Source organism: Platichthys flesus, chromosome 4 (assembly GCF_949316205.1).
Source record: "Platichthys flesus chromosome 4, fPlaFle2.1, whole genome shotgun sequence".
NCBI classification, from domain to species: domain Eukaryota; kingdom Metazoa; phylum Chordata; class Actinopteri; order Pleuronectiformes; family Pleuronectidae; genus Platichthys; species Platichthys flesus.
Window position 1 is genome coordinate 21,487,761 of NC_084948.1, and position 10,193 is coordinate 21,497,953.

Genomic DNA, 10,193 nt, shown 5'->3' on the forward strand with positions numbered 1-10,193 from the left:
AATGTGTTACCGGGGCCGATATGAAGTATTCATCGTGTCTCCAAATGAGTGATAACAACTGGGTTTGGGGAAATCACTGACAGCATCACACTAAATCCTTTTTCACAGAATATCGCCAGCAGTCTGTATTAAACACTAAAATACTGGGAAATGGTTTGTTTTGACTTTATCCACCTCGGCAGAGTCGAGAGGGGAGCAGAGCGAAAGAGGAGGGCTGCTCATCAGCATCCCTCGGCTCTATTTTTAGCCTAGCGCCGAATCTCAACAAAGCAGCAGGTAGGCCGGCCATTTATTCTATTTGGACAGCAAATGAAAAAAGAACAGACCTTCAGACTGATCCAATTTCATCATATATGAGGTATGAACTAAATGCTCCGAGGTGCTAGACTTCACACTGAGCCTGGAATGGTCTGTGAAGTCCCTGGGAGGACAAATCCGGAATGTGGGAGGGGGGAGGTGATGAAGATGACCGGGAGTGATTAGAAAAGCAAAAGTTCCTAAAGGGATTTGGCAGCAGAATCCTCGCCTCGCTACGAGCCACAGCTCATGCAGCGAGGTGGGAGTGCCCTGGAGGATGGAGACACAGGCGAGGAGCTGACAGGGTTATGGTTTCAGTTCTCGTAACAGCTGGTTAAACAGCGGGTCCTGTTAAAAAGTGATAAACCCCTCTATTGTCAGACAGGCAGCACCTCAGCCGCATATGAAAATTCGGAATTCTACTAAATGAAGAGCAGAGTAGAGCTGCAAATGCGAAAAAAGTCAAATAATTACCAATTGCCTCATTAAGTATTTTTTCAAAAGGACCGAAATGGTGCAGTACCTCCTGAAATCATGAGGGGCAGTGTAGTCACGGTTCAATCGAGGGTCTAGGATATGAGGAGGAAATGTCAACGATGGTGGAGATTTGGTAATAAACTACAGGCCTCTTTCTTACTATCACAACCTCTCCCATCAACCAAATTAGTTTGTTGTCAGAAACTCTGCCCTCTAGTGGATGTATTGCTGAACAATCACACCAAAGTAAAGGACACAGGAAAGTGGGTGAGCCGGGATGATTCGCACACATGTCTTTTATCTTTTATCTTATCTCTATCTTGTGTAAAGGCAGAATAAATAAGGCTTAAGTGTCGATAGCCACGCAACTGATTCTGCTAAATGTTAATGTTGTTATGCTAACATGCCGGCAAGGGCAAAGTCAACGTGCTAACCAGGAAGGGACTATTCATTTTTCTTGCAGGGATTTGGTCACAAACTGGAAACTGAAGAAATGTAAATGTTGACAATAAGAAAGTGAAGCTAGATGAAAAGTTGAGGGACCAATAAAGTGTCTATCTTAAAGAATTCATGGCATTCCGTCATCCACATGCTGGAGGGAGGGAGCCAAGAATAAGCCATTGTGACAATATTGAGGAATTTCAATGGATAAAGTAATGACCTAATGATGGCACCAGATGACTGTTCAAAGAATTAACATAGTTATTGGGATTTATCCTTTGGCATTGTGGATGTCTGTACAGCATTCTATTTATAGTTCTTTAGATATATCAAAGTGGACTCAAGGTCGGAATGACATCAGCATCCATTAGAATCCTTCAGAAAAAGGCAAAAAAAGAGATCCATTAATATTCCGTTAATAAGTCTGAGTCACACCTGCTTTGTTGCGGGGACCAAAGCTTGAGTCAACAGAGCTTCCATAATTCCTAAATCATTATTATTGCAGTCAAATTATCTTTCAATATCTCAATGATTTCACAGTCTTGTGTTTCTGCAGCTTCTTCAGCTTAAAAAAAACTCTAAAGCTTGGATGGTCCATAAGCATCGTTTCTTATACATTAGTTATAAGGTGCTTATATCATCCTCCTCCTTTAGTTCACAGTCCACATTAAGGATAATAATAGAAAATGTTGCTCTCAAGTGAGTCAAGGAAGATGGTTTAAATTAGAATTAAGGAGTGTGGCATTCCCTGCAGCTCTCATATAATTGAAAAGGACGAAGATTAAAATCTGCATTCATGAGTGAGGGTCATGAAATTAAAATGTCTGCTTTCCCATGTTGGAGGCGCTTTGAGGAAGAATGGTTTCCAGAAGAACCGCTCCACTTCCAGAGTTATTGCGTGAAATGAGGTCAAGCGATATTTAATGAAAACAGATACACAGTGTGCGTGAGATATGACTGTGCTAGCGGTAACCTCACACCTACTGCACGCTGCCATCAATCTGCCACCAACCTGCTGGGGCGACGCAGGGTTCACGTGATTTTATATTACTCTGCTGAAATAATGTGAGGCCTTACAGTGTAGTTTCCATTAGCGAGTGGATTTAATAGAGCGACTAAATGCAATATAATTGAGAATAACCGAAGAAATCCAGTTGTAGCCGCTTGGATTAAAGAATTGGTTTTGCACGCATTCAGGGGAAACTAATTGGCAATGTGAGATTGTCGGCTAAAAATAGAACAACTCACTTGATTTCTGGAGTACTAACAAACTCTTGATGACCTTGGAGGCTGCACCTGGCTTTTCTGTGTTCGACTCACACAAGGTTGCATTCATTTCCCTCTTCATCATCCAGAGAAAGAGGCATGAAAAACCAAGCCTTTACCAGCTGCGACCCAGATATCTGTGTCTCTGTTTGGGAATAAAAAGGCACTTCTTTGAAAGTGACGGAAAGTTCTGCCCTTTTCATATTTCTGTCATGACCCGGCCTTTTATTGACCCTTTTACTGGCACCAATTTCATGCTGCCCATTTTTCTTCAAAACCTAGTTTTTTAAAGATGAATACTGAACTGATTTAGCATTGTGCTAAAGCAGATCGAAATCAATGCAGTAGAAATCATTAGTGGCCCACAGTCAAGTGACCTATTTGTTTGCGAGCTCCCGTTCTGAAGTATTGAGTTTGGGCATTTGGCTTTGGCTTTTTAAAACCAGAAGTAAACCTGTTTGAAGGAGCGGGGCACTGCACACCCACCTGCGACCTGCACCCATTGGACAGTACTAGTTGTCAATCACATGGTATCCACGCCCACATACATACAGCGCTTTATTGTGTATTTGACGCTAGTGGGACCATGATTTACCCAATTATCATTAAGCTGTACTTAAGACTTAATGTTCTGAGATCAGTAAAAACTTTACGTGAGACGTCGAGTCAATTTCATACTTTTCGACCTGTGGAGTCGCCCCCTGCTGGTCAATTGAGAGTACACAGGTTTCACACACCTATGAATTGGCTTCACTTTCCAAGATTCTACGACCATTTCTAAAAGACAGTCTAGGAGCAGAACAGGAGATACTGTACTCGTCAAAACCTTGCGCTTACATTACCCACACAGCCAACAGTTTGGTTGTACAGTGGCTGCTCCCGAGCAAAGATGAGGAGCGCACATTCGGCAACCCGAGATTTTATTCCATTTCCAAAATTGACACTGACTCACTGTGACATGGCTTGAGGTAAATATATCAATAATAATTCCCTCATTGAGAAAAGCATCATCCATATTCAACACACTGCGATGATGCGGCTCATAGAGAAAACCCATTCTTTCTAAATATAGCCAACTTAAGGAGAGACTTCCTCTGGAAATCCAGATTTAAAGAGGTTGTCGCAGCTCCTGAACTCAGTCTGGCTTTTTGCTGTTTTCTTATTTTGACGTGTCACCGTTGTTTCATATCTCCAGAGGATTTTATTTCATATCCAAGGCAGCGCTATTTAAAGCCCGAACCACACTGAGTTAAATCCCCTCTGTATAGTAACACATTTTGTCACGACTGAGCGTAATAAAGATCTGATATTTTATTGATCCCTGCAGGAGAATTCTCCCTCCACACTCTCACACCGTGCACGGAAAAGGTCAGAGTACGGAGGCCACATACAGATCAGGCGGCTGGACGAGATTCAGTCGCTTTGGCTCAAGGGCTCTACAGCAGGGCAGCTGCGTGAACAACACGGGGACGTAAACCCACAACCTGCAGCTGAAGGAAAGTCTTGCAACGCTAGCACCCTGCTGCTGACACCATGGTTTTACGTCGATTTGAAAATGTTCCAAACTGGACCCTGAGGGTGAACTGCATCCGTCAAAGCCGTTCAAAAAAAAAAGACAGAAACAGAGAGAAAGTGTGACAACTGCCTTAAAATGATGCTGCAGCATCTAAAGAGGCAACCCCACATAACCTGGAGCCCTGCTGCTGCTGCTGCTGCTGGTGACGGATTCAGTCAAAACCACAATGCAAACAGGTGCCACATTTCAGACTCTTGTGCATCAGAGACCCACAACTGTGACTGCCCTGACGCTGTCCTGTCCACACTCACCTACACCACGGATCCAGCTTGACTCTCAAACGAGCTGAGAGGCTGCGTGCAACCATCAGAAATGACCTCCACTGAACATTCAGGTTATTGTTGTGGTATGTTATTGCTGGTGTGTGTGTGGAGCAGAGCACAGCGTGCACTGGTTGCACTGTCTATATCTTCTGCACCGAACAGAAACACAGTGTCAGCTCATGAGACAGGATCACACATGGTGATGGAATGACAGGTCCGGTGTGTGACCGTGCGCCCTGAGGTGTGCCTGCAGGTCAGCGACACATCACCTGGTCAGCCTCTCCTTCCATGTGTGACCCTGCAGAGACACACAATCTCACACATTTCTCTGCAACACCCAGACGGACTCGGACCGATTTAAAAAGGAAGCGTCCGGTCCACTGGAACCGGACCGGACCGGACCGGACACTTCGTCCGTCCTCGGCCGTGGCGCATTCCAACCGATCGCCTCCGTTCATCCATGCACCACGCGCGCCAACATCCAGCTGGCGTGACACGCGGGGTTTTCTACCTGTTAGCACGAGACCACCGAGCGTCCGCTTACCTTTTCCTCTCGTGTCCCTTGACATGGTGTCCTCTCTGTGTCTCCGTCTCCTCTCGCTGGAAGTCGTCACGTCGCTGCGGACAGTGGATGGAACAGCGGCGGCTCTTCCCCCTCTCCTCTCCTCTCCCTCTGCTGCTGCTACTACTACTGCTGCTGCCGCACCTTGACGCCCTGCCACACCGAGGCAGGGTGAAGCGGGCACGGGGGAGCTGCGGCCGCCGCGTCGGGCTCCTTTCTCCGTGGACGGATCAGAAAGGACACGCAGTGGAAGGTCTCCAGCTGTGCGCTCATTCACCGGAGTCAGGTCCGTGTGCGCGTCGAGCCGCCGCAGACATACTTTGTGTGTTTGTTGTCTCCGTGCAGACTCCTCACGTGTGATGATGCCCACCCAGCTCCGCTCCTCTCCAGAGTTCCTCCAAACAGTCCCGGCTCTGCAGCGCGACTGCCTCCAGCGGTGCGCGCAAGTCCGCGGCTGCAGCTTGTGTGCGGGGCGTCCCCTCCTCTCTCCTGCGTCCGTTCTCTGACTTTGCACAAAAAACACACACACAGACACACACTCAAGAATACGTGTCACGATGAATGGGAAGAAACAGCTGCTGAGTTGAGTTCACATGCATCAGAAACACTGAGGAGAAACTGCAACGTGGAAACCATTCATCCCGATGTGCGCTCTTGTCACTGGCACGACTCAGTTAATTAAATAGTTGAATCAATGCCCTTGGATTCATCCCCGCAGGTATTCACAGAGGTATTAGAGAGATAGTCTGAATTCAATTTAAATCACATCAACTTCACCATGAGGGTCACACATGCTGTGTATTTGTCCTTATTCAGGGTGAGTTCGGTGCATATTGAGGATATGAGGAGCAGAAGTACTTTAAATTACAAACCATGGATCCGAGAAAATGTGTAGGAATTGCACCAAAAATTAAACATATAGTGATTAAAGGTCATTGGAAGTGTCTTGTTTGTAAGATTCAGGTGAAATGGATCAATTGGCAGAAATTTAATATAGAATAAACCTCACTAGTGTGTTTCATTTTTTCTTTACCCGATAAAACGGACACTTTATATTGAAATAATTTAAATTTACACTGGAGTGGGACCTCTTTATTGAGGCCGCCATGTTTTTTTAAAGTAGCCCAAACTGGATAAACTAATCAGAAGGCTGTTACTGGTTCTCTCTCATGTTGGGAAGGGGAGGGTGAAGTGAGGGGTATTCAGCTGCAACATGACACTTCACCACTAGATGTCATTAAATTCTACACATTGAACCTTTAAGATGTCCCATTCATATAAGAAGAGGATATGGAGACTAAGAGGAGTAGGGACACTTAATTACAGAATCCAAGATGTGTAGAAATAGATTAATGGAATTGCACAGGATATTATATATAAAGTGAGTGAAGCTTAATGTGAGTGTCACCTTTCCCTTTTTAAGTTGCTGCTCCATATAGCCTACTATATACACAGGAGGATATGGAGAATATTAGGAGCAAGGACACACGTTATTACAGTAGAGTCATGAATTACAAAGACAGAATATTAAATATGAAAGTAGGTAAAGGTTATCAGGAGTGTCATATTTTCCTTATTTAAGATTTAGTTGTCCCATACACATGAAAAGACAATATGGAGAATATTAGGAGTAGGGACACTAAATTACAACAGAATCATAGTGTAGAAATATGGAAGTACACAGAATATTCATTATAAAGTAAAGGTTAAGGTTTTTGTGAGTATCACATTTGCAGAAATCATGCAGAAATATTCACACAGAAAAATAAAAAAAATAATGTCAAGGTTGATGTGTATGTCTTTCGTTTGCAGTTGTTCCTTAATAGACGTGTATTCAACAGAGGATATGGAGAACATGAGGTATTAGGAGGAAGCAGGACGGTAAATTGGAGCAGAATCATTAGTCTGTACAGCAAAAAGAACATAAGTCAACGTGATGTCACACCAGAGGCCTATTTGTGTGTTTTTCTCTGACGCAGAGTGCAGCTGTTGCATTTACAAATGAGGATATGAAGAAGATGAGGTGAATGTATGAAGCAAAAGGACCCTGAGTCACTGCAACATAAGGATGGAGGTTGAGAGCTGTCACCCCTGTCAACCATTCATCACCGAATCAGCAGGTGCCACCTTGGTCAGACAGCGCCAGTCACCCGGACACAATAGGAAATCTTTTAGCTTCTGACAAATCAAAACAAAACCCCATCAGGAACATATCCAACGGCAGAAGCACAAGGTCTTTTTTCCTCTTTCTCCTCTTTTGCTTTCTACGGATAAAAGACAAATGAAGCATATGAATCGTGTTCCCTCGGGTTAAATCCTTTCAATCCGGTTGTGAGGACTGCTCTAATCGGACAGATGTTCTGCCTAATGGGTTCCTCGAATTCATTCCTGACTTTATTTTGACCTGAATGGCCGCAAGTTCGTTTTTTTCCTCATTGTTCACTTATGTCCCACATTAGTGCGTGAAGAGGTCATGACGTGGCCACACACGAGGTCACACAGCGTCCCATGAGGGTGGCCTGCGTGCTAGAAGCTTCATCTGGCAGCCGAGTGAATATTGACAGAGGGAAAATGCCTGTGGCCGAAACCATCGCTCTGGAATCCTGGAGCTGGAGATGCTGCATTACCGAACTCTAGCAGGAATACACGCAGCCAATTAGTATTTATCACAGGAGCCGATGACAATACACTTCTGGGCTCACAGCACTAAAGTGAAATCCCAGCAAGAAAAACTAATAGCCTGTAGAAACCAGTGAGACCGATACCACTGATTTCAACAAATGGCTGAAGTGACTGGAATAAAAGCCCGACTGAGTATAGTGACTTTCTTTCATATGAAGGATTCTCCCACACCAGTGAGGACATCACTCCAACACCTCCCCACAGTGCAGACTGGTGTTAAACCTGACTAGGGTTGCAAGTCAGGCACTTTCCGGAAACTTTCCATTGGAATATTAAGCTCTGGAATTTTGGGAATTTTGAAAAAAACATAAAAATACAGAAATTAAAAGCTGAGCAATAAAAACATCATTCAAAACTCTATTTTAAAGATGTATGGAATGCAGCACACACTGCACGTTGAGTTTCAACTCTCCACTGTGCATTTCTCCATCACATGCACAGATAATTCCCAGCATCCTGCACACTACAGCAGGGCTATTGAGGCCTGCTGGAGTGTGCAGGACTAGTCAGGTAAGTTTCGATGATATTACTGGGGAAAATATATTAGCATGCTGACTGAGGATTGTTCATCTGTTCATCTAGCCTATTTCTATTCATTTATCCATCAATTGTAAAATATTTTTAGAGACGATTCCAATTGGCCAACTATTTATATCTCTGGCATTGCTTTAGTGTTTTTTTACAAGCAACAGAACAATGCCACGTGCACTATCTCATGTGTGGAGACATTTCACCCCAGCCAATGTGGAAGGAAAGGCTGTATACATTTGCAAATACGATGGAATGTTAAGAGTGACACAAAGATGCAGAAGCATATAGGCAAGTGCCCAAAGTTTCCTCAGGGCTCAAATGTTTATATTTATGTCTGTATATGACAAGGTAAATACAGTTAGTATAAATTACCCACCCAATTTCCAGTTTATTCCCGTTCATTCCCGTATATTCCCGTATATGAATATTTGAATATTCCGAAATTTTACAACCCTACACCTGACACAGTAGAAGTTGATCGAAAAATGCAATTAAATGTAACCCAGATTCAGAGAATGAAAATCCAGACAGTTTAAAAATTGATGGGAACCTGCAGACTTTGACAAAGCAAACACGCAGGCACAACACAACCTCGGCCTAGTGTGAGATATTCACGGTGGTACTGTAGATAACCTCTGCGGGGGCAGAACAACAGCAGAATCAGTTTCAGCAGGGTAAAACTCTCTGGGAGCCATTGTAGAATCACAAATCATAAAACAGGGCATTCAGCAAAGCAAGTTCAGAGAAAAGGGTTTAGTGACTCGCGAGTGGGGAAAGGAACTTATTTAACTTATTAATTTATGGAACCAAACAAAAACCCCACCCCAAAATGTCTCTATGATTTCTGTATTTTAAATATATGAGGATTTATTCAAAAATATTCCTCAGCCCCGTGTGTCAGAGGATCCTCACACAAGAGGAGAGAGGAGAATGGCCCTTCTACTTCACGTTCAGGTATTGTTGAGTGATTCGTGCTCTGCTGCATGTGTCACACACATATATTGCAATTCTCCTTTGCCTCTCTGTGACCATCCGTGTCCTCGCTATTATGTTGTGAGCTTTTATGTAGATAACGAGAAGTAATATTGTTCTGAATTTGATTATGAGGAAAGGCCTGATGATTGAAATAGAGTCTTTCAACAGGCCATGGTGAACAGGGCTCTTTGACCTCATTGTACCCGTGTTTACACTGTCTTTATATCAAATATTTACACTTACGATCTATAAGAACTTTTTATATTTTTATTTAAATAGCATATATATCTGTAAAGAATTATAAATATCCTCTTTATTTCTTTCATCATATACATTTTTCCCACCCTGCACCTTGTGATAAATTAACCTTAAATCTAATCCTTTGTTTGTTAGATTAGTGAGTTCACACCTGCTTCAAGGTTGGCCTGAAACTTTTCTCTCCCACCATCAGAATGAGTTAATTGGTCCGTCTGGTGAGACTCTGCTTCCTCACTCGTTTCAAACACTTAACTTCCTAACTCGAAGCTGCCAACAGAGCACAGCTGTGTCTGCATGAATGAGAAGCTGCCCAAATGCAGCCTCAGGATCATTTGACTGAAATAAAAGGAACTTGGGATGAAGAATTGTCTTTATTTGCAGATGGAGTGAAGACAGGTGCTGCTGCAAAAACATAAATCATATGACACTGCAGCTTCAGCAGAGCGTCTCTGGAGAGCAGCAATCCGGACTGATAAAACCGTCCATCTGCTTCTTAAATACAGAGTGGAGAAGGTTCAGAATGCAATTGTCACAAAGCAACCTTGATGTACGGCAGCGTGTGTCCTCTTGCTGCACTATGAATATATTGCAGCCTGCGTCCTCTGCGTTATGAATTGGCTCTGATAATGAACCTCTCCGACCGGTGGAAAATTATGATAATGTGCAACATTCTGCACGAATCCTGGTCTTTTCAGTCACATCTGTTTGTGTGTGGTTTCAGCTTTGATCCCAAACAATCCATTTGAGAACAGTGAGACAACACAACACAATCATTTTCATGTTCCATAAGGACAGAACTATTAAAAAAGTTAATAAGCAAGTCAGGAAGTGTTCTGTTCTCATGGCTTGCTGACTAAACAGTCCT

The 10,193-nt window shown here is 43.5% G+C and overlaps 1 protein-coding gene across 1 annotated transcript in view; it reads right to left on the reverse strand.

Moving 5' to 3' along the window:
- The window catches only part of pitpnm3 (PITPNM family member 3), a 73,335-nt gene extending 68,008 nt beyond the window's left edge, over positions 1 to 5,327 (reverse strand). The window contains exon 1 of the mRNA XM_062386659.1: positions 4,865 to 5,327. Coding sequence (XP_062242643.1) covers positions 4,865 to 4,889 — 25 coding nt within the window. The 5' untranslated portion in view covers positions 4,890 to 5,327. The remainder of the gene's footprint in view (positions 1 to 4,864) is intronic.
- Positions 5,328 to 10,193: the final 4,866 nt, after the last annotated feature.